The following is a 22757-nucleotide window of genomic DNA, read 5'->3' as shown; positions in this document are numbered from 1 at the left end:
CAGGATGTTTCAGCATTAGTGAAATCAGAAGCTCAAGGTTAGAGAATGACATGAGTGAAGTCTTAATGGTGAGCAAGCAAGAGTATATGAGGAATTAAGTAAGCTTTATTCTTTATTTTTATTAAGATGTCAATAAGGCAATAGGACTTGTTGATGTATCACCAAATGTCTTAAGGGAATTTTCCAAGGAGTTAACATTAGTCTTGCAACAGCAAAGTTCCCAAAGGAGTGGAAGGAAAGTAAAATTTTTCCACTTCACAAAGGTGGTGGTAAGGCTAAAGTTACAAATTATAGACTGATTTGTATATCTGGGGTATTGGAAAGGTTTTTGAGAAGTTGTGTGTAAGGGGAGTGGGGGGGGGGGATTGGTAATTTTTGGGGCATTATCCCAGAAAAGGAAAGCCATTAGTGGTGTGCTGGAGAGGACCATTGTTATTTAATTTATATATTAATGATATTGGTTTAACTGGTAATATGCAACTGTTTGCAGATGATAAAAAACTGGGGAGAGCAATGAGGAATCAAGCATATGTTGTAGCCTTACAGGACTTGAATAGATTGTATAAGTGAGCAACAGTATTGAACTGTCCACTCAGTGTTGCAAAGTATAAGATTCTTACATTTGGTAGACAACAATGGGATGCAAAAGTATACATTTGTCAGGGAAATTTTGAAGGAAGTTGAAAAGATAGGAGACTATGGAGTGGTGGTGAACAAGGAACTGAAGTTCAGAGGTTACACTGCAAAAGTTGTGAAGATATCACATCAAATTATGGCAATGATGTAGAGGATCTTAACTTGTAGAAATAAAGAGGTTCTAGTTCTATTGTGTACTGACATGATCAGGCCTCATATGGATTATTGTTCACAGGTTTGGTCCCCTGGTTTTCGTGGTAATGAGAGTATATTGGAAAGGGTCCAGAAAATATTGACTTGGGTAGTAACTGATCTTTGGGATGTGGGATATGAAGACTGATTAAGGGAATGCAGTTTGCATAGACTTGTGAATAGGAGGAAGAGAGGGGATATGATTGAGACATTTAAGTTTATAAAGGGTTGTCAGGTTAATGTGGAAGAAATTTTTCATACAATGAGAGAAGGGGATAGAACAAGGGAACATTCCCTGGAAGCTATAAGGAGGGTGTGAGTAGGGTCATAAGAAGCAGATCCTTTGCATGGAGTGTGATTTTTGAGTGAAATGTATACCTGACATTGTGATGAATGTAGATACATTCAATGAGTTTAAAGTGGTTGGGTAGGCATTGTGTGTGTGTGTGTGTGTGTGTGTGTGTGTGTGTGTGTGTGTGTGTGTGTGTGTGTGTGTGTGTTTAACAGTGTGTGTGTGTGTGCCTCCCATGATTAGTCTTTCGACTCCATGGAGGTCTGGTTTTATCATCATCATCATTAAATTCCTGCCATGTACCCTCAAGGGGTGTACAAGATATGACAGTACTACATGAAAAAATTACATCATTACTAACTTCCTATCTACAATTTTCCTCCAAATCAGTCTGTTACTTGTCAAGACTCCAACATTATCAGATCTTATATTTCTATCGTCTAAGGCACTTTGTACCGTATCAATCCACCTATATCTTGGTCTTCCTCTGGGTCATTTTCCTGCCAACCTGGCAGAGAACACTTGTTTTGCTAATCTTTCCTCTCCCATTCTATTTAAGTGACCATACCATCTGAGATTAGCTCTGCTAACGCATTCCTGGATGCTGACAATGTCAAGTTCTTTCCTAATATCCTCATTTTTAATATGATATTGCCATTGATGCCATCTGTTCACGCCTCTAATCTTTCTCAGGACTTTCATATCTGCGGTCTCTAGTCTTTGGTCAAGTGTTTTACTTCTGACCCAGCTCTCAGATCCATAAGTTAAAATTGGTTTGAACACAGTCTTGTATACAGCTAATTTAGTGTTCCGACTAATTTCTTTCTTATTCCATATGAATTTATTCAATTGACTTCCCACCATACCAGCTTTGTTGATTCTGTTGTCTATTTCTATATTTAGTTTTCCATCTTCAGTAAAAATTGTGCCTAAGTAGCTGAAATGTTTTACTTGTTCCACAGGTTCTCCATTCACAACACAGTTGACATTTTCAATGATTCTGCCTATTTTCATTGTCTTTGTCTTTTTATTGCTGACCTTCATACCATATCTGTTACAACAGCTATTCAATTTAGTCAGAGAATCTTGCAGACTTGTAGCGGATTTATTTAGAAGTATAACATCATCCGCATAAAGCAAAGAGCTGACATTAACATCTCCAATTTTGATATCAGGTTTAATACCACTTTCTTTCATAATGTGATCCACATAGATAATGAATAACAGAGGGGATGATGTACATCCTTGTCTCACACCAGATTTAACATTAAACCATCTTCCTGTACTTCCTTCAATTCTAACTGCTGACTTACAACTCAAATAAAGACTAAGTATTGCTTGATATAATGCCCCATTGACACCATGTAACTGCAGCATATTGAATAGCTTCTCTCTTGGCACCTTGTCATATGCCTTTTCCAAATCGACAAAACTTAAATACAGATCTTTGTTATATTCCCATGCTTTCTCAACTATTTGTCGTAAAGTGAAGATCTGATCCTCACAGCCTCTATTTGGCCTGAATCCAGCTTGTTCTTCACCAAGCTTTTCTTCCACAATTCTTCTCAACCGTTTCTCAAGTATACTTGCATAGATCTTGCCAGGAACACTCAGTAGGGAAATACCTCTGTAATTCTCACATTCAGTTTTATTTCCCTTTTTATATATGGGTACTATGAGAGCTCTACTCCAATCATCTGGAATTCGTCCCTCTGTACAGGCTTTCTGAACTATGCAGTGCAGCCACTGTAAGACTCTTATACCACCATACTTCAGCATTTCTGGTCGAATATCATCTACTCCTGCTGCCTTTCCACATTTCAAGCCTTTGATGGCTTTTTCTACTTCAAGTATGGATATGTATTCCTGACTGCATGCCTGGTGTTTTTTATCACTGTGCTGTCATCACTGCTTGTTTCATTTAGCAGTTTTTCAAAGTAATTACTCCATACTTCAAGGATATCTTTTTCTCCTGTTTTCATTTCACCTTTATCATCTCTAATTCCTTTTACAGCACTCTTTCCTCCATTCCTAAGCTTCTTCAACAACCTCCAGAATATTTTGCCACCTTCTTGATATTTATTTTCTATATTCTTGCCAAAGTCCTCCCATGACTTTTGTTTAGCTAGTTTTACACACTGTTTAGCTTTCTTACATTTGTCTCTGTATTCTGTAAGAGTAAAAGCTGACTTATTTGCCAGGAACTTTTGATGTGCTTTCTTCTTTTCCTTCACTGCCTCTTTAGCTTCCTTTGTCCACCAGGGAGTTCTGATTTTTTTATCCTTGCACACAACCTCACCACATGCCTCTCTGGCAGAATCAATCAATGTTTCCTTCAGAGTTTGCCACTGAATCTCCAAGGTTTGATTCCTGTTCTCAAACTCTTTCATTTTATTTTCAATAATATTTCTGTATTTTAGTCTACAGTTCACATCTGAGAGCTGCTCAACTTTTATTTGCTTTAAAACTTTCTTACATGTTATTCTTTTCAATATGAAATTCAATTTTATTCTGCTCAAGACTAAATAGTGATCACTTCCAATTTCAAATCCTCTGTTCACTCTGGTGTCCTGCACCAGGGAGAAAACATCACTATCAACAATAACATAGTCAATGAGACTTTTCTTATTCCTAGCCTCTTCTCTCCATGTGAATTGCGAAAATAAAAAAGATGCTACAATATGTCTGGTTTTATTAATAATAATAATAAATTCTTACACACTACATCCCACTGAAATAAGGACATTTTGTTTGTCTTCTGTCTTGACCTCAAAACCTTTCTCCCACCCACACACATCTTTACCTTCAACATATTTCCTCTGTTATCATCAGTAGTAGTATTTCCCTTTCTCCTCTCTTAATTGTTCTTTCATCCTTATCTTACAATGATTCTCAGATACACATGCACATCTCCTTACATATATACCAATAATTTTTTCAGGCAAATCATTTCAAACTGTGCAAATATTTCTTATATTCATGCCATTTGTAAACAGACAACATCTCATTTCTAACTCTGCTTCAAAATTATTCCTATACATTTTTGTCCCTCTCCCATGCAAACAAAAAAAACAAAAAACTTTCATCATCCGTTCTTGCATTTTGTGAATTTAAAACTGAAAATTAATTATTATTATTATTCAGGCCTTCATGGAATCAAAAGACTCATCGTGGGAGGTCCTTCCTAAGAAACACAAAGTCTATCAAGACTCATTGAGTGGACGTCCCCCCCCCCCTAAGAAACCAAAAGTCTATCATACCACTCCTTGAACTCATTGACTGTTCTCCTCTCACTACTCCATCAGGCAATGCATTCCATACATTCCAACCACCCTCCATGCAAAGAAATGACAAGAGGCCAAGGATGGCCTCTTGTCATCACTCCACTCCTTCCCACTGTTCAACCAAGCGAAAGAACTCCACAGTGTCAACCCTGTAACCACCTCTCAACAGTTTAAAAGTCTCAATCATATCACCTCTCCTTCTTCTATCCATCAAACTCTGCAGTCCACATTCCTCAGCCGATCTTCATAACTAACATTGTACAGTTCTGAAACCATCTTTGTTATCTGCCTTTGTACCCTTTCCACAGTTAATTTATCCCCTTCAAATCCTGGGACCAAATCTGAGAACAATAGTCCAAGTGTAGTCTGATCAGGGTCTTATACAGCAGAATGATAATCCTTTTATCTCTGCAGGTCAGTGTCCTTCTCATTATTGCAGCAATCCTCTGTGTTACCTTCACCTCCTTTGCAATATGTCCCTAAATTTCAGGTTTCTATCAATTACCAACCCAAGATCTCTTGTCTCCCCTACTTCCTCCAGTATAACTCCTCCCATTGATGTTTCCCAAACCTGAAGACGTCACATTTTGCTGCATTACACTGAAGCCCCCATTCATTTGCCCATCTATCTAGCTTATTCAAATCCTCTTGCAGGGCTGCCACATCTGCACTATTACTGATAATCCTTCCCAGCTTTGCATCATCTGCAAACAACTGAATATCCCCTTGCAATCCAATGACAATGTCATTGATATAAAGGTTAAACAATACAGGCCCAATACTGAGCCCTGTGGGACCCCACTTGTAACCCTCTGCTTCCTCAGCTTATCATGTGGCACCCTGTCAAATGCCTTCGCTAAGTCTAAGAAAATGGCAGTATATGCCTTTCCCTCATCTAATGCTCTTGTAACTTTATCATAAAAGGCTAGCATATTGCTAAAACAAGAGCGACTCTTCACAAATCCATGTTTACTCTCACAGATAACATTACCCTCACCTGTCCAATGCTGTATACGGTCCTTCACTACTTTCTCCAAGATCTTACTAACTACTGATGACACACAAACTGGTCTATAATTAGACACTTCCAGTTTGCTACTGCCCTTATGCAATGCCACTATCTTACCTTCCTTCCATTCCATGGGCACCTTTCCAGCAGCCAGACTTTCATTCAAAAGTCAGGTCAAAGGCACTGTCAGTTCCCTAGCAGATTCTCTTAAAAACTATTATACCACAACACAGCACATTGAGAGTGATGAGCAAGCAAACAAGAGTATATAAGTGGTTAAGTAAGCTAGATGCCAATAAGGCAATAAGACTTGTTGATGTATCACCAAATGTCTGAAGGGAATTTTCCAAGGAGTTAGCATCAGTTCAAGTCTGGTTGTTAAAAGTTTTTTTGTTTTTTTTTATTTCTTACTTACTTACTGAATACTTTATTACATTTCTTTTGTTATATAGGTTGTTTCGGACTCTTTAATAGCTTATGCTCAAAAAGAAAGGGAAGCTTGGGTTCTAGAATGGCCTGGCCAAGCTGTTCTTTGTGTAACACAAAGTTATTGGACAGCTGAGATACATCATGCCATTGCAGACTGTTATCAGGTATGTCATCATTTTAGTGTTGAAAACAGATTATAGTGAAAGTTTGCATGTGTCTATATATATTGTTGTACAAAACCATCTGCAAGCTTAAAACTAAATAAGGAGGAAAAGCAGAGTATCAAATATGGTCTTTTAAACTTTTCTGTGTGTGTGTGTGTGTGTGTGTGTGTGTATAACAAACTCCCCCCCCCCCACACACACACAAATGTTGCAAAACTTAACTGCGTCTATGCTATGGTAAAGCATTAAGTAACTGAGACACATGAACCCTTTGTAATTGAGCATTTATATTCATATGCTATTCTTAATCTACAATGCTCATATTTGAGCATAAGCCAAGGAATGGTTGGAAGAAGCTGATGTGGTAGCTCTTGAACATTTTGAAAGCAAGAGTCTCTATCTTACAGACCCAGTCTTCAAACTGCCATCTTGTATTCTTCCTTCTAACTCTTGCAGTTGGGTTAATGGAGAGATGTCTTCTTCTTCTCAGATTTCCCCTAAATTCCCAATTATATTCCAAGTGTCATAGTTTTACATCCATATCCTCCTCACTTCTAAAAACTTGGTGTTCTTTTTCATTCAAAAACTATTTCTCTCTTTCTCAGCTAACACTTTACAAGTCTGTTATCAGGCTTGGTGAAATGGTTGCACTAATTGCATCTGTGCACCCAGAGATTGTCGGAATAAGTGAGACATGGTTAGATGAGGATGACATCCTGACAGGAATAGAGATGGAAAGGTATGATGTGTTTCGTGAGGATAGAAGGGGTAAAAAGGGAGGGGGAGTGCTATTGATGATAGAGAAAGAGTTATGTCCATACAAGGTAGAGATGCAAGAGGGAAATGGGGCCAGTGGTTTTGAGGCAGTATGGTGTGAGATAGAGGTGAATAGAATCAAATACTTGGTGGGATGTTGTTATAGACCTGGTAATGTGGATGATGGTGATAGTGAAATATATAGTCAAATAAGCCAAGCAAATAAGAAAAGGGTGATCTTTATGGGTGATTTTAATTATGGCAATATAGACTGGAATGAAGAGATAGCAACTGGAAGTAAAGAAAATGAGTTTCTTGAGCTTTTGAGGGATAACTACCTCACACAGTATGTAACAGAGGGCACAAGAGGATTAAGGGTCTTGGATTTGGTCATCTCATCGGAGGATGTAATTATCAACGAGGTATCAAATCATTTACCAATTGGTGAAAGTGACCATGAGGTGATTACTTGGGTGGTTGCCAGCAGTGCAAGGACCCCTGTGAAAAAAGGGTATATGTGGAACTGCAAGGGGGTGATTATGAAGAGCTCAGGAGACAGCTTGCAGGTGTAGCATGGAACGAGGAGTTAGCTGGAAAAGAGATCTATGCAGTTTGGGGGATTTTCAAAAAATATTTAGTGGATGCAATGTCTAAATGTATACCACGGGTGAGAAGGTTAAATAAGGTAGGTGTGAGATGGATGAATAAAGAGATTAAGCATGCAATACAGAGAAAAAGGGCATTGTGGAGGCAGCATAAGAGAAGTGGAAGTAACCAATTTCATGAGGTCTACAAAGACCAGGCAAGGAGGGTGACTTGGTTGGTGAGAGTAGCTAAAGAGAGGTATGAACAGCAGTTAGCTAATGAAGCTAAAAAGAATCGTAGGGAGTTCTTTCGATATGTAGCCAGCAAAAGAAAGAATGATTATGGAAGGATGACATTGATTGGAGGAAATGGTATAAAGACAGCTGTTGCAGAATGTGAGGTGGAGATACTTAATGAGCAGTTCATAAAGATCTTTCAATCTTGTGAATGTGACTTCATGGAGAGATTAAGAGCAGTTGATGATGGGGAGGAGAGACTGACTGTAAGTGAGCAAGACGTGTTTGGGGAGTTGAGTAAACTAGATGTAAATAAGGCTGTGGGACTTGATAATATATCACCGTGTATTCTGAAGGAATGTGCCAGAGAGTTGACACCTGTCTTGACATATTTTTTTAATACGAATCTTGCACTTGGTCAAGTCCCTAAAGAGTGGAAGGAGGACAAGATTGTGCCACTTCATAAAGGAGGTGATTGAACTCAAGCATCAAACTATAGGCCTATCTGTGTGTCAGGTGTTGTGGTTAAGTTGTTGGAAAAGCTTGTGAGAACTAGGATCCAGAGTTGGGTTGACAACAGTGGTATAATCTTTGATGGACAGCATGAATTTGCTAAAGGGAGGTCGTGTTATAGTAATCTACTTACTTATTACAATAAAGTGACTGCTTCCTTGGACAGAGGAGAAGGATACACAGTAATATACTTGGATTTCGCAAAAGCTTTTGATAGAGTACCTCATGATAAGTTGACAGTCAAACTAGAGCAGACGGGGTTGGATATTAGATTAGTGCATTGGATTGGAGACTGGCTATCTGATAGGTATCAACAAGTTGTGTATGGGGGTGCAATATCCAAGAAAAGGAAAGTCACTAGTGGAGTGCCTCAGGGATCTGTTTTAGGGCCATTACTATTTAACTTGTATATTAATGATATTGGCGAAGATTTGGATGGAGATATTCAGTTGTTTGCAGATGATGCAAAGTTGACGAACCATAAAGAGTAGTGAAGATGTTGTGGCCTTTCAAGAAGACTTGAATAAATTGAGTGATTGGGCAAGCAAATGGGGATGTGAGTTCATTGTTGCAAAGTGTAAGGTTTTAAAATTTGGAAAACAAAGATGGGATGCAGAATTTATGCTTGGTGAGAATATATTGTTGGAAGTAGAGGAAATAAGAGATCTGGGAGTGATAGTGGATAAGGATCTAAAATTTAGGGGACACATCGCCAAAATTGTGAAGACAACACAAAGACTTCTGGGAATGATGAGGAGGACACTGACGTGTGGAAGGGGAGATTCTTGTTCCATTGTATAAGGCTTTGATTAGGCCACACATGGACTGTTGTGCCCAGATTTGGTCACCTGGTTTTCAGAAGGATGAAGAGATGTTGGAAAGGGTCCAAAGGCGACTGACTAAGGTAGTTTCTGACCTCTGGAATGTCGAGTATGAGGAAAGATTGAAAAGATGTAATTTGCAGAGTCTAGTGGAGAGAAGGAAGAGGGGAGATATGATAGAGACCTACAAGTTGGTAAGGGGTTGTTATAGGATCAATGGTGGAGAAGTTCTACAGAGAATAGTGGGAGATCAGGGGAGAACCAGAGGTCATCCCTGGAAACTGTATAAAGAGGGTGTGAGTAGGGGAGTGAGAGGCAGGTTTTTTCGTGCAGAGTTGTGAATGATTGGAATGCCTTGCCTGAGAGTGTGGTGTCTACAAGGAGTTTGAATGTGTTTAAGACCCGGTATAATGAGATGTGTGTGAGATAAAAGGACCTCCTAGATGAGTCTTTGACTCCATGAGGTCTTGTTTAATAATAATAATAATAAAGTCACAAATCCAGTCAACCTCAGAATATTGTTCTCACATTTAGGGTAGTGCGCCCAAACCTCCCTAAGAATTCTTGATTGCCTATACAATCAAGAATTCTTGTATGCAGAAAAGGGCAAGCCACCTCATGGGTGATCCCACTCTCACAGAAAACTGCCTCCAGTCACTTTCTCATATAGATTTTATTTCTACATAATGTTTTTTTGTATAGGTATTTTCATTGGCACTAATCCACCAGACTCTCCACTGCCATTCTTCTGCTTCCTTCTAGTTATGGAAAAACTAGCAGTCACTGATTAACATCTATACACAGTTCTACTTCAAACTTATTGAACCTTCTTTTAATCTTCTTCCTTCATTCCATCTATCTCTGTTCTTCGGAACTGCCTTTCCTTCAATGAGTATAACTCCCAGATTTTCAAGAAACATTATAGTAGATTCCTTTCCTTTTCCTTGTGTGTGTGTGTGTGTGTGTGTGTGTGTGTGTGTGTGTGTGTGTGTGTGTGGTTAAGATTCCTTAACCATCTACCCACACATGGCATTATTTTGTTTCAGGTCATGTGTCCTTTTGTGTGTGGAGTCAGTTAAAAAAATAACTCGGTGCTTTCATCTACTCCTGCGTATAAATAACCTTCTCTCTGACCACTTATCCTATCCATAGGTTTATATAGTACAAAGTACTATCCATAGGACAATATTATTATACCAAGGAGTCAAAAGACTCATTACTGGAGATACATACTATCACAAAGCTCATCAAACTGTGCTTCAAACTCATTTAACGTGTCCAGACAGTTCATTGCTGGAAAATTGATTGGCGGAAATTCATCGTGGAGACTTTTCATTGTGAGGAAAAATTTATTGCGGAGACTATTCATCAAGAGGAAAAATTCATTGCATGGAAATTTAATCGTGGGGAAAATTAATCGCCTGAAAATTCATCAGGGATATATGTGAAAAAAAAAATGTTTTTTTAAAATTTACGTATAAAGTTATTCATGTTCTTTCTTACTACAGGCTCTGTAGATTACTAATTATTACAGAACTGGGATAGGATGGTGAGGGAGAAAGAGCACCATATTTAAAAATATTTAGGGAGAATAGTTATATCCAACTAACTGCTGATTGTTGTCAGAAAACTGACAACAATCAGCAGTTGTAATAATCGAGACTTATTTTTAGGGGGTAAAAGAACACCGTAAACGATGTTATACATGAAAAGATAACATGAAATCTATTAGTGAAAATTAAAATTATTTGAATTGTTTGTTATCTACTAAAACACGTTAAAACAAGTGTTGTGCACCTAGAAGGCACGAATGTCGTGATGTTCTGTTTTTATTTTATTCCTTCAAAACTGTACTGTTAGCCACTTCGAAGGAGCAATTATTATTCTGTTGAAGATAATCTTGAATATAATTAAAATTTATCTTCAAGAGGAACTGGAATCAGTACAATCAGGCATCTCTCTATCAATATTTAGTCGTGAAAAGGACTGTTTTGATGATCATGAAAAGGAACACTTTTTATATCATACTATTCAGAATTGAGCCGTATGGAAAAAAAGTGAAACAAAAAAGGTGAATGCACAGCCACAAAGTTTTCAAAATAAAAAAGTATGGGCAACTCCTCTTCAGTAATCAAGAATTTCATGATTTTCATAATCACTAATAATGAGCTGAAGTCTTTTTTTGCAGTATCTCGATAGCGTTTCTTACCAGGAGGAGGTTGGTGCCAGCTATATATTGCTCTTTTTTCCCCCCTCATTGAAATGTTTCTCATCCTTTAAAGTTTTTAGAAACTGCCATATTGTCAGATGAGAAGCACCAGTTAGTTTGTTGAATGCACAATGCCACCCTCACATGAGTTGTTTGTCTTCGGTAACCCTTCCAGAGCAGCATGGTAACAATTCCATAAGGCATGGAAAAGCGAGGTGGATGACGAAGTGATCAATGATCAGGTTTGCCAATCCAGGTGTCTTCTACGTAGTGCAGAACAGACCTAGCTTCAGCAGGATAGTCATTATTTTCACATATCACTTCAAAAGCACATACAACTTTTATAGATTGCACAAAAGCAATTGCGGATATCATGCGCATTTTTATTGCAAATTCAGAATCAGCAAGAATCACGTTATTGTTTACAATGCCATGAATTGTGTACAGCTGCTGAAAAAGAGGTGGAGTAGTTTTAAAAGTGCCACCTGCATACCATGTTGTCGATGGTGACAATAACTGTAGATTTTGTGTTCAGTAGAAATTATCAGCAATCTGTTGCAGCCATCGTTGCTGTCATGCAAAATGAACTCTTCATTTCGTATGGGATTTTATATATAGGCAGAATAATTAAATTATTTAATGAATTTGGATTTGGTGGTTCCAAATTCGTTAAGGATTTGGTGGTACCAAATCCATAATCTGCTTGATTTCGGGTTCTTTGAATAGACTTCTTTACAGAGGCATTGCTCGGCATTTGGCCGATGACGGCAGGAGATATTTTTGTGTATGCTTCCATGATAATTTGATGAATCCCATCATTAGTTGTATAGGCTCGATCTTTAATCTCATTAAGTAGCTTTGCTGCTTCAACCCGTGCCATGTTACCAGCATGATGATGTTGTTGCCAGCTGTATGAATACGTTCATGGCAATGCATTTTTTGAAACTGATCACATTTCCAAAAAATATTTTCTTAATTTTCTTTGTCTTTTATAAATAAACGACCATTATCACTCAATTTACGCTTCATCTTCTTGCTTAAAATAAATTCCAGAGGCATTGTGCAATAATTATAATTAATTTATAAATTGGTTCTTAAACTTAGAACTTTTAAACACTTACCAAAAAAAAAAAAAAATGTTGTCGATTGGACTTCTGAGAGCACGTGACTTAAAACTGTTTAATTTGAAATTTCCAGTGAAGAACTTCACTTTCAAATATGTAAGCAGGAATATATTCACAGTAGCAGCTCCAACATAGTAGTGAAACAGCAGCTTTTATATACTCTGGAAACCAGTGGTTAAATTCAGCCGGGGCTCTCCGGGTTCCAACCCTGGAAATTTTTTATGCACTGGACCCGGAACATTTTTCTATTTTGTGACATTTCTCCCATTATGATAATTAAGCCTAACGTGAAACAGATAGTAATGACAGGTTATTAAGAAGTGCATATGATTGGTGCGGTATTAACAAAAGATCGCGCGATGGAAAGATTAAAGCAACTTACCAGTTGAGTTGAAATGCTAACTCTCCTAAACCGAATTCCATATGTGAAACTGCATAACTTTCATTATATATATTTCTTAGTTTTAACGCGATTAAGAATTTTAACACGTTCGGTTGAATTTCATTGCTGCTTTGTGAACTCACACACATCTAATTAATAACAATAGTTTTTAGTTAGATACTGTGTTTGTCATATGGTTTTGCTTGAGTCTATACAGCATAGTTTCTGTATGAGGGTACGCAATTCATTCATTAGTGTTCGTTTTTATACAAGTTGTCTCTAATTACACTATTTGTTGAGAAATATATTACGCAAACTGCTCATACCTTATTCATTGACATAATAAAAGTAATTGTTTTTCTTGCCTCTGCAATATAGTGGCTATTGGGGAGGGCGTGTTGATTACCGCTGGAGCGAGCAGTTACTATTGCCCCAATGTGCACGTGTTTAAGCTTTTTTTCATGTGCAAGGTATCAGATATATAATATTATCAAATATCTCACACCTTTACATAACACGTGTTAAACTAAACACGTGTTATGTAAATTTTCTAGCAAATAATGCTTTCAGCAAATTTTCTCTGTGATGAATTTTCCCGTGATGATTTTTCTTCTCGAGGAATTTTCCTCTCGATGAGTTTTCCCTGTGATGAATTTTCCTCTCGATTAATTTTCCCTGTGATCAATTTTCATGTGATGAATTGTCCACACCGCGATCGATTGTCCGTGAACCCTCATTTAATGTGTCTGTATTCGTGATACTCTCAGACAGTACATTCCACTCATCAGCTATCCATCATCAACTCCATAGAAATGCTCCTTACTTTCTTGTTCTCATATTCATTATAAATTTTTCAGGAATAGCCTCTTGCTTTATCCCCCCCCCCCCACCATCACCATTCTGCAAAAATTTTCTTCCATGTTAATCTCATAAAAACACCTTACTAACTTCTCCTCCTATTCTCAAGATTCTACAAATTATACTTCCTCAGTTTAATATTATATATATGTTACAAAGAGTAGATATCACCTTAGTCAGTCCTCTCTGTACCATTTCTAATATACCAATCTGTGCACAGTCATTCATATTAAGCCTGATCAAGGCCTTATTCAATGGGACCATGACCTGCATCATTGCAATAATCCAAAGTATTGATTTCACATGATCCTAAACTTCAAGGCTCTGTCCACAACTGCCCCCAGATTTCTCATCTCTTTGACCGCTATCAGAATTTCCCACCAGGTGTACACCTTGCATCCCATTGTTGCTTACAAATATCAGACCTTACTCTTTGCAATATTGAACTGCTAATTCAACTCAATTTCCTGCTCACACAATCTACTCAAATCCTCCCACATCTGTTTGACTGATCATCTGCTCATCAATGCCACAATATCTGCTTGACTGATCATTCACTCCAGTTTTGGATTTTCTGCAAACAGCTGCATGTCTTTTGTTAAACCCATCCCAATATCATTAATATATATGCACCAGCTAAACAGCAACACCCCCAGAACAGACTGCTGTGATACACCACTAGTGAATTTTCTCTTTTGGGATACCACATCCCGTACACAACTTGCTGATGTTTATATGACAGCTGGTCACCTATCCAACTCACTAATCTAGTATCTAATTCCATCTGTTCTAATTTAGTTACCAACATGTCCTGTTGCAATCTACCAAAAGCCTTTGCAAAATCTGAGCATAATACTGGTCATGTATTATGTGAATACTGGTCATAATACTGGTCATGAATACAGTGGGAAAGGAAGGTTGTGAACCTCCCTTTTCCACTGTATTCATCAACATGTTGCGGTACATAAATAAACAAGCCCTTTAACAAGCCCATCCTGGCCATCATTGAGAATATATATATCTGTTATCAGCTCACCTCTGTACTCTTGCTGTCAACAACCTCTCTAACACCTTAACCACAAATTCCATAACCTACAGATTATAGGCCAACTAATTAGCTTGTAATTTTTAGGTCAGATTTATCACCACCTTTGTGAAGTGCACAATTTACCCTCTTTCCACTCATTTTGAAACTTACCTTGTTGCAAGACTGTTAAATAGGTTTCACCACGTTGCCTTTTACTCTCTGGAACATTCCCTTAAGATTCATAGTGATATTTCATCAGTTCTAGTGCCTCCCTGACTTCTTGCAATGTCCTACTGATGAGGATGAAATATCCTTATGAATTGCTCACTATGTTCTAGGATTTTTTTTGGCCCAATTTGCTAATTTCTGCTTGTATTGCACTTTTGTTGTCCTTATTAATTGGGTTGCCTTTCAGGCTGCTCTTTATATTCTTCATGCAACTGATTGTTACAATTATTCATCACGTGTTGCCTCCATCATACTTTCTTCTTCCAGAACTCATCATTTGTTATTCCCAGACACTATCTTTTCATTTCAATCTGTATTTCTTTACTTAAAATCATAACAATTACCCACCCTTGTTTGCTAACCCAAGTTGTTTATATATTTATTTGTCACCATCTTCCACATTCCCTGGACTATGGCATCATCTGGCTAAATATTTCTTCCTGCCAATCTTCATTGGAAGAACGACGGTACATTGCGCCCTTCGATTGGAATAGGCCTCAGTTCGATTCTCGTCGCGACGGGAGGAATCTTTATCTGGTCGATTTCAATCGATGGTGAGTTAGCCGATCTCATACGGAGGTAGCAGGGTTTTTTCTCCCGGAAACTCGGGTTTTTCATCCCGCATACATACAAATCGGCCCTTCAGAACACACGCAATTTACAGACAAAAATTACTAGTTGTGGTGGTGTTGGAGGTGGGCGGTAGATGGCGTTGATTCGTAGTTGAGGTAAGGTGTAGAGATAGTTGAAGATGTCCTCCCGCGATGAGTCTTCGGACTCCTTGGAGGTATCAGGAATAATAATAATAATAAAACCATACTGCTTCAGAATCATTACCCTGTTTTTGGCTTGTATCTCCCTCTGTGTGAAGACATGCTTCCCCTGCTGTTATCAACAGAACTATTTCCCCCTATCCTCCTTGTCCTTTCTATCCTCATAAAAATATCATACCTTTTCATTTCTATTCCTGTCATTATATCATCCTCATCCAACCAGGTTTCACTTATTTCAACAATTTTTGGGAAAATAAATTGAATTAGCAAAACAATATTGTTGTGCTTATTTGTGATGCTCCTGGCATTTGTAAATAGACACAACAACAATTCACTTTTAGATCTATAATCATTCCTATTCATGTCACCTGTTGGCTTTGATTCCTCCACATCTGCTCATGCTCAGTCACCTTTATCTCCATTTATCCCATTTATATCTCTCACACTTAGCTAATTGTTTTACATCCCAGCCAATCTCTGTCTTGTGCCATCTCCATATACACATTGACTCCTACTTCAAACATCCACTCTCCTTATGCAATCTCTCTCTCTGTGTGTGCCACTTCGATATAAATCAGAAATCCACCACCCATCAAGTACTGCTCACTTTTGAGATACCACACCAAAAACCTCCCTAAAAGTGCTTATTTTTCAAAAGAGGGCAATCTAGTTAATTGATAGTCTCTCACTCACTTATCACTCATACACCAACCCACCCACCCACACACACATTCAGTTGCATTCTCACTTTATGCCTCTTCTGTAAGTATTTAAACAAAGCGGTGTTCTGCTGAACTGGCCACCATCATACCTCAACTTTTCCACTTTTTTATAAGATTGTAAGAGCACAAGCAATTGCTGGTCACCATTCATTTACTCTGGTTTTAATCCTGCCGAATCAGCTACACATTCACATTCTATATACTTCTGTTCTTTGGAACAATCTCCCTCAACATGTTTTTTCATTAACCTTTACTTCTTATCCATGAACAGCACTTATGTGCCATAGGTTTTGTACCCATTTGTATGTTGGGGTGACATTAAGAAAAATGCATTTTTGTCTCTTTCTCAACACTCTTTTTCTTGTTTTGGTGTATGCTTACAAACTTATGTATAGAAACTATTTTGAAATTGTGATGTGATAGAAACTTACAAACTGATGTAATAGAAAATTACTAAAAGGGACTTTGGGAGATCGATATAAAAGACTTTTTCACTACTTGATGAGCAGGGAGAGAACTTAGAGTCATCCTTGGAAGTTGTATAATAGTGTGGTTAGTAAGGTTATGAGAACTAGATTTTTTGCTTGATGACAGTGAATGACCAGAATGGAGCACCAGAGTTGATTGTGAGTGCTCTGACATTGAGGGAATTTAAGAAGAGGTATGATATTTATGGTGTGAATAATGGTTAGTATGGATCTTCCACAAAGGGGTCTCCTTACTGCATGGATATGCTCATAATAATAATAATAATAATAATAATAATAATAATAATAATAATAATAATAATAATAATATGCTATTATTATTATTATTATTATTATTATTATTATTATAATATTGTTATTGCAGTATCTTCATGGAGTCAAAAGATATATTGCTGACAAAATTTATATTTTGAAGTACACAAATTTCAAAAAAAAAAAAAAAAAAATCTAAAGTTTTGCATGATTAAATACTCTTTAAATGATCTAATCTGTTGTTGTTGAACGAATTCCATTGAATATATGTGGAAATCTAGCAGATCTCTTTCACAGTATCTTTTTTGATTTCATGGAACTCTAGTGATAACAGTAACTTAAAATGTCTTTTTGCAGGCTTTGCAGGCATATTTAGAAAAGAATAACAAACAGTTAGAAGCAATTGTAAACCTTGTCCGTTGCAGTGATCTTCCCAAGCAAAATCGAACTACTTTATCTGCATTAGTTGTACTGGATGTTCATGCCAGGGATGTTCTTAGTCTACTTGTAGATGAGAAAATTGCAAATGACAATGACTTTTTGTGGTTAAGTCAGTTGAGATACTATTGGGTGGTAAGTTGAAAAGCTTTATATATATATATATATAATAATGGATTTTCATATTTACACATTTTTTCAGACGAGAAACATCTCAAAAACTTTTTTATTTATTAAGCTTTGATTTCATCGTTTACAGTTTTATGAATAGACCATTAATGGATTAAAATCTAGCATATTAATAATCATCATTTGATATTTAATGTTTTGTTAGCCATGATTGCACTGAAATGTATATCTACACCAGGGTCTCTAAACCAAGGTTCCACATAACCCTATTCTTTATGTTGGAGGTTTAATGGATTTTTTACAACACTCAAAAAGAATTAAATTAGAATTTAATACTCCTATATTTGTCCTAGTCACTAGGACATCTACGGGGATTACAAAAACAATTAATGTAACATGCACACAAAAACTTACAATACTAAGCCCAACCACGTGGGTGACACGAAAGTCCTATCTAGGTGGAGCGCCTAGTTTTAATGTTTTAATGATGCCTGGAATGTAAGGTGGGACCTCTGGTGATGAGTGTTTCCCAAATCTTCGGAAGCTTATTGCAACCATATTTGTTAAGATTTGGTTGGTTTCTGAGAGCTGCTGCTGCTTCTAAGAAAAGTCTCTCTTTCTTGAATTTGCTGTGGTGGAGCATGGTGGTTTTCTTCCATGATACTCTGTGGGTGGTGTCCAAAACATGGTCAGTCAAGCCTGAATGGCCATAGTTGTGTTTAACGATGTACGACTTGTGTTCCTCCAGGTGGATGGATGCTGATCTGCCTGTCTGTCCAAAGTACGCAAGCTTACAGGAACAGGGTACTTTGTAAACTCCAGGCAGAGAGAGAGAGAGGGGGGGGGGGGAAGCTGATCTTTCGTAGAACGGATAAGGGTAGCAAGTTTGCGGTAGGGCTTATATGCTGTGTGTAGGTTATACTTTTTTAGTATCTTGGCTATTTTTTCCGAAGTGCCTCGGATGTAGGGTATGGTAATGGCATTTTTAAATTCTTGTTGACGAGAGGGACGGGGAATGGGGGAGGAATTGATCATTTTTTTGATACTGTGTTCACTGTAGCCATTGGAGAGGAAAGTTCTGTGTATGTGGTTAAGCTCAGTAGTGAGGGCGGTTCCACTGGAACAAAGATTGTGGGCTCTCTTGGTAAGGGTTTTAATGATGCCATAGTGTTGTGAGGGGTGGTAGTGGGAGAGTTTGTGAATGTATCTGCCTGTGTGTGTGTGGGTTTTCTGTATACAGTGAAGGCAAGTATATCATTGGGCAGACGCGTGACTAAGGTGTCTAGGAAGGGTAAGCAATTGTTCTTTTCCTTTTCCATAGTAAACTGGATTCTTGGATGTAGGCTATTGAGATGACCGAGGAAGGAGTCTAACATGTCTGGGCAATGAGGCCAAATGGAGAACACATCATCTACATATCTTAGCCAGATAGAAGGTTTGAGTGGGGCTGAGTCTATGGCTCATTTTTCGAAAACCCACACACACAGGCAGATACATTCACAAACTCTCCCACCACCACCCCTCACAACAATATGGCATCATTAAAACCCTTACCAAGAGAGCCAACAATCTTTGTTCCAGTGGAACCGCCCTCACTACTGAGCTTAACCACATACACAGAACTTTCCTCTCCAATGGCTACAGTGAACACAGTATCAAAAAAATAATCAATTCCTCCCCCATTCCCCGTCCCTCTCGTCAACAAGAATTTAAAAATGCCATCACCATACCCTACATCCAAGGCACTTCGGAAAAAAATAGCCAAGATACTAAAAAAGTATAACCTACACACAGCATATAAGCCTTACCGCAAACTTGCTACCCTTATCCATTCTACGAAAGATCAGTTTCCCCCCCCCCCCTCTCTCTCTGCCTGGAGTTTACAAAGTACCCTGTTCCTGTAAGCTTGCGTACTTTGGACAGACAGGCAGATCAGCATCCATCCGCCTGGAGGAACACAAGTCGTACATCGTTAAACACAACTATGGCCATTCAGGCTTGGCTGACCATGTTTTGGACACCACCCACAGAGTATCATGGAAGAAAACCACCATGCTCCACCACAGCAAATTCAAGAAAGAGAGACTTTTCTTAGAAGCAGCAGCAGCTCTCAGAAACCAACCAAATCTTAACAAATACGGTTGCATTTAGCTTCCGAAGATTTGGGAAACACTCATCACCAGAGGTCCCACCTTACATTCCAGGCCACCTACTACCGCCTGTAGAGGGCGCTCCACCTAGATAGGACTTTAGTGTCACCCACGTGGTTGGGCTTAGTATTGTAAGTTTTTGTGTGCATGTTACATTAATTGTTTTTGTAATCCCCATAGATGTCCTAGTGACTAGGACGAAATATAGGAGTATTAAATTCTAATTGAATTCTTTTTGAGTGTTGTAAAAAATCCATTAAACCTCCAACATAATGTCCTCACAGCACTTAAGCTTCTACACAAGAAGGATAACCCTATTCTGCGAGATGTCACTAGGAGTTGAAATCATGATTGAAAAAAAAAATAAACATCTTATAAATATATATACAGTAAAACCTCATTTATATGTTCCCACAATTTACGTCATTTTCTGTTGGTCCCGTCTTAAGGCCTATTCTTATGATATATTGTTTTCCCATCGTTAACAACTTGATGTGGACATTATTTCCCATGATTTGCGGTTTTTTCTCGGGTGGCAACACTGATTATCAAGTCAATTTCCTCTAATTCAAATCGATTTCTGCGGAAATCTGCACATTTCTGTTCCCAGATGGCGTTGCTTTCGGCTATAGTTTCGTTTCTGCTGTCACGGTGACTTGCACACTTGCAGCAGTGATGTAGTAATGAGTGATACTGTGATTTTTCAATCACAGTACGAATCGATACCGTGAAGTTTTCATATTAGTAATTTTAAACTGTCAGTAGCTCATGACACTCGAAACATGTTGTGATGTGATTTCACATTCACACTGCTGTATTGAAATCGTGAACAAGGATCATACACAAATTGTGAACTCACATTCACACTTCTACCAAGTAACAGTTGTTACTCATGAATATTAGATATCAGTGAATAAACCACAGTTTGTGAAATATTGCTTCACTAGCTTGCAGTGTTGGTGTTCGTAGTTGCAATTCAGAAGCATGTGGTATATTGCAGAATTTCTACTAAGTAATTTAGCATGTGATAGTTGCTTTTAAGTTGTGGTGGTGGATGATCCATGTTAGTAACATGGAGAAAAAAGACAGAAAATGTATTTCGATAGAAGAAAAGATGGCAATTCTGCGACATATAGATTGGCATGCTAGAACACGTGTGCAATTAGCAAAAGATCTTGGACTGTCCATGTCCACTTTGAACATGATCGTAAAAAACAGATCAAGCATTGAACTCAATGCAGAGCATTCTGGCGCTATGTCAAAAAAATGAAAACATATCCGGACATCAACATACGATGAATTGGATAAACTTGTCGCGGAGTGGTTTGTTTCTACGAGAGTGTTGGGTATTCCACTCGATTGTATACTCCGAGCGAAAGCCCTTGAATTTGCTTCGAGGTTGGGTATTAATGGTTTTACTGTGTCAAATGGATGGATTGATCGTGTCAAGACTCGTCACAATATTGTGTATAATCAAGAAAAAATTTGAGTTTTGATTTTCATTTCCTCGCCTCCAGATAGAATTTGAAAAACCTCTGAACCTCCTTGGTTGAGTGCTTCATCAGATGATCCATCAGTGTAGGCAATGACGTGGTTTGGATTATTTAAGTCATGCATAGTGTAAAGTCCTTTTCTTTTATTTTCTTGCTGTGAATCCTTTTTTGAACAAGATTAGGATATTTCAGTTTATCATTGTATTTTTTGGTAAAATAGTGGAAAAGAATGGTTCTTTGCTTATTTCAATGGATAGGTGCTCTAAGTCAATCTGTTTTCTAATTTTTTGATCATATTGTAATGTAGATGATCTGCATTTTCTTGTCCAGGCATCGAAAGTCCTGAGTGAGATGTGATCCTGTTGGCGGCTCCTGATTCTGTTAGTGAATTTAACTGTGGAGAGTTTTCTTCCGTCTTCTAGTATGTGAAGCCCACACTCTTGTTGAGCTTTTAAATTAAAAACTTTTGAAACTTTGATATTTGATGCTATGATTCACCTATGATAATTTTTGCTGCTCTTGATTGTACTCTGTCAAATTTTTCTTTTGAGCTAATAGAAGCTGGAGCCCAGATTGATGAGGCATATTCCATAGTGGGTTGTACGAGTGCCATATATGTAGTTTTGAGTATCTTCGGTTTTGCACCCCACTTTGTTCCACAAATCCTTTTGATGATGATAAGCTTTTTAAGAACTTTATTAGATATATTTGTAATATGAGTTGTAAATCTCAGTTGAGTATCTAGGGTTAGGCCTAAGTATTTTGGAGACTGTTTTTTCTATTTTGGTATTATATATTTTGATTTGAGGGTTGTAATTGTGTCTATTTTTTCTATCAGTGGAGAAGATGCTCAGTTTTGTTTTTTCTGGGTTTATCTGTAGAAAGTTTTTTTAACTTGGGTATATTATGTATACAAGATACCAAGTAATTTTATATAAACTTGGTTTTTAATCCTATTTCCAAAGTAAGCAAACAGACAAGTAAGTCAAGTTTGCGCCTGCACGTGGTGCCAGTCTGAGGCAACTCGTGGTAAAGATGAATTAAGATCTGATCACTTTCCTTAGTATTTTTTCCTTAATGTAAAGCACATCCCCTTGCGGAGATGTATGATGCTATGCATTAAAGGCAATGGTCACTACCCATACCGGTTTTGACCTTTATTGAGATCTCGTCAGTGGGAGCCAGACCTGACAATGCTAAGGTTGAAGTAATGCAGAGCTTATGAATTTTATCAACAAGTTGCCACAAGGTGCTTTGACCTTATTAAATAAAATCTCAGGATGAGAGATAGATGTAGAAAGTTTTTTTAATTTGGGTATATTATGTATACTCCACGCAGTTAGCTTAGTGGCTTTGCACCTCACAACTATATGCCAGGGGAAGGAGTGTCCTAGGTTCGATTCCCGTCGACGACATGAGGAGCTGAAGGATCTTCCTCAGCCATAGCCAAGTTAGCCAGTCTTGGGCGAACAGCAGGGTTTTTTCTGCCAGTTTATCTGGGGTTTTTCATCCCGCAAGCAGGCAAACCGGCCTCATGAACACACACAGATACAGCCAGGAATACTTA

At 37.9% G+C, this 22757-nt stretch overlaps 1 protein-coding gene across 1 annotated transcript in view; it reads left to right on the top strand.

Moving 5' to 3' along the window:
* Dhc36C (Dynein heavy chain at 36C) overlaps positions 1–22757 on the top strand; it is a 1350914-nt gene that overhangs the window by 151786 nt on the left and 1176371 nt on the right. The window contains 4 exon segments of the mRNA XM_090395101.1: positions 5866–5970; positions 9351–9364; positions 11574–11595; positions 17338–17553. Of these exon segments, the coding sequence (XP_090251227.1) occupies positions 5866–5970; positions 9351–9364; positions 11574–11595; positions 17338–17553 (357 nt within the window).

The sequence above is a fragment of the Typopeltis vanoorti genome, chromosome 7 (genome assembly GCF_054136105.1).
Source record: "Typopeltis vanoorti isolate ZY-2024b chromosome 7, IOZ_Tvanoo_1.0, whole genome shotgun sequence".
Classification (NCBI taxonomy): domain Eukaryota; kingdom Metazoa; phylum Arthropoda; class Arachnida; order Uropygi; family Thelyphonidae; genus Typopeltis; species Typopeltis vanoorti.
Note: the sequence above shows the minus strand (reverse complement) of the source record. Positions and strands in the feature narration are given on the sequence as shown.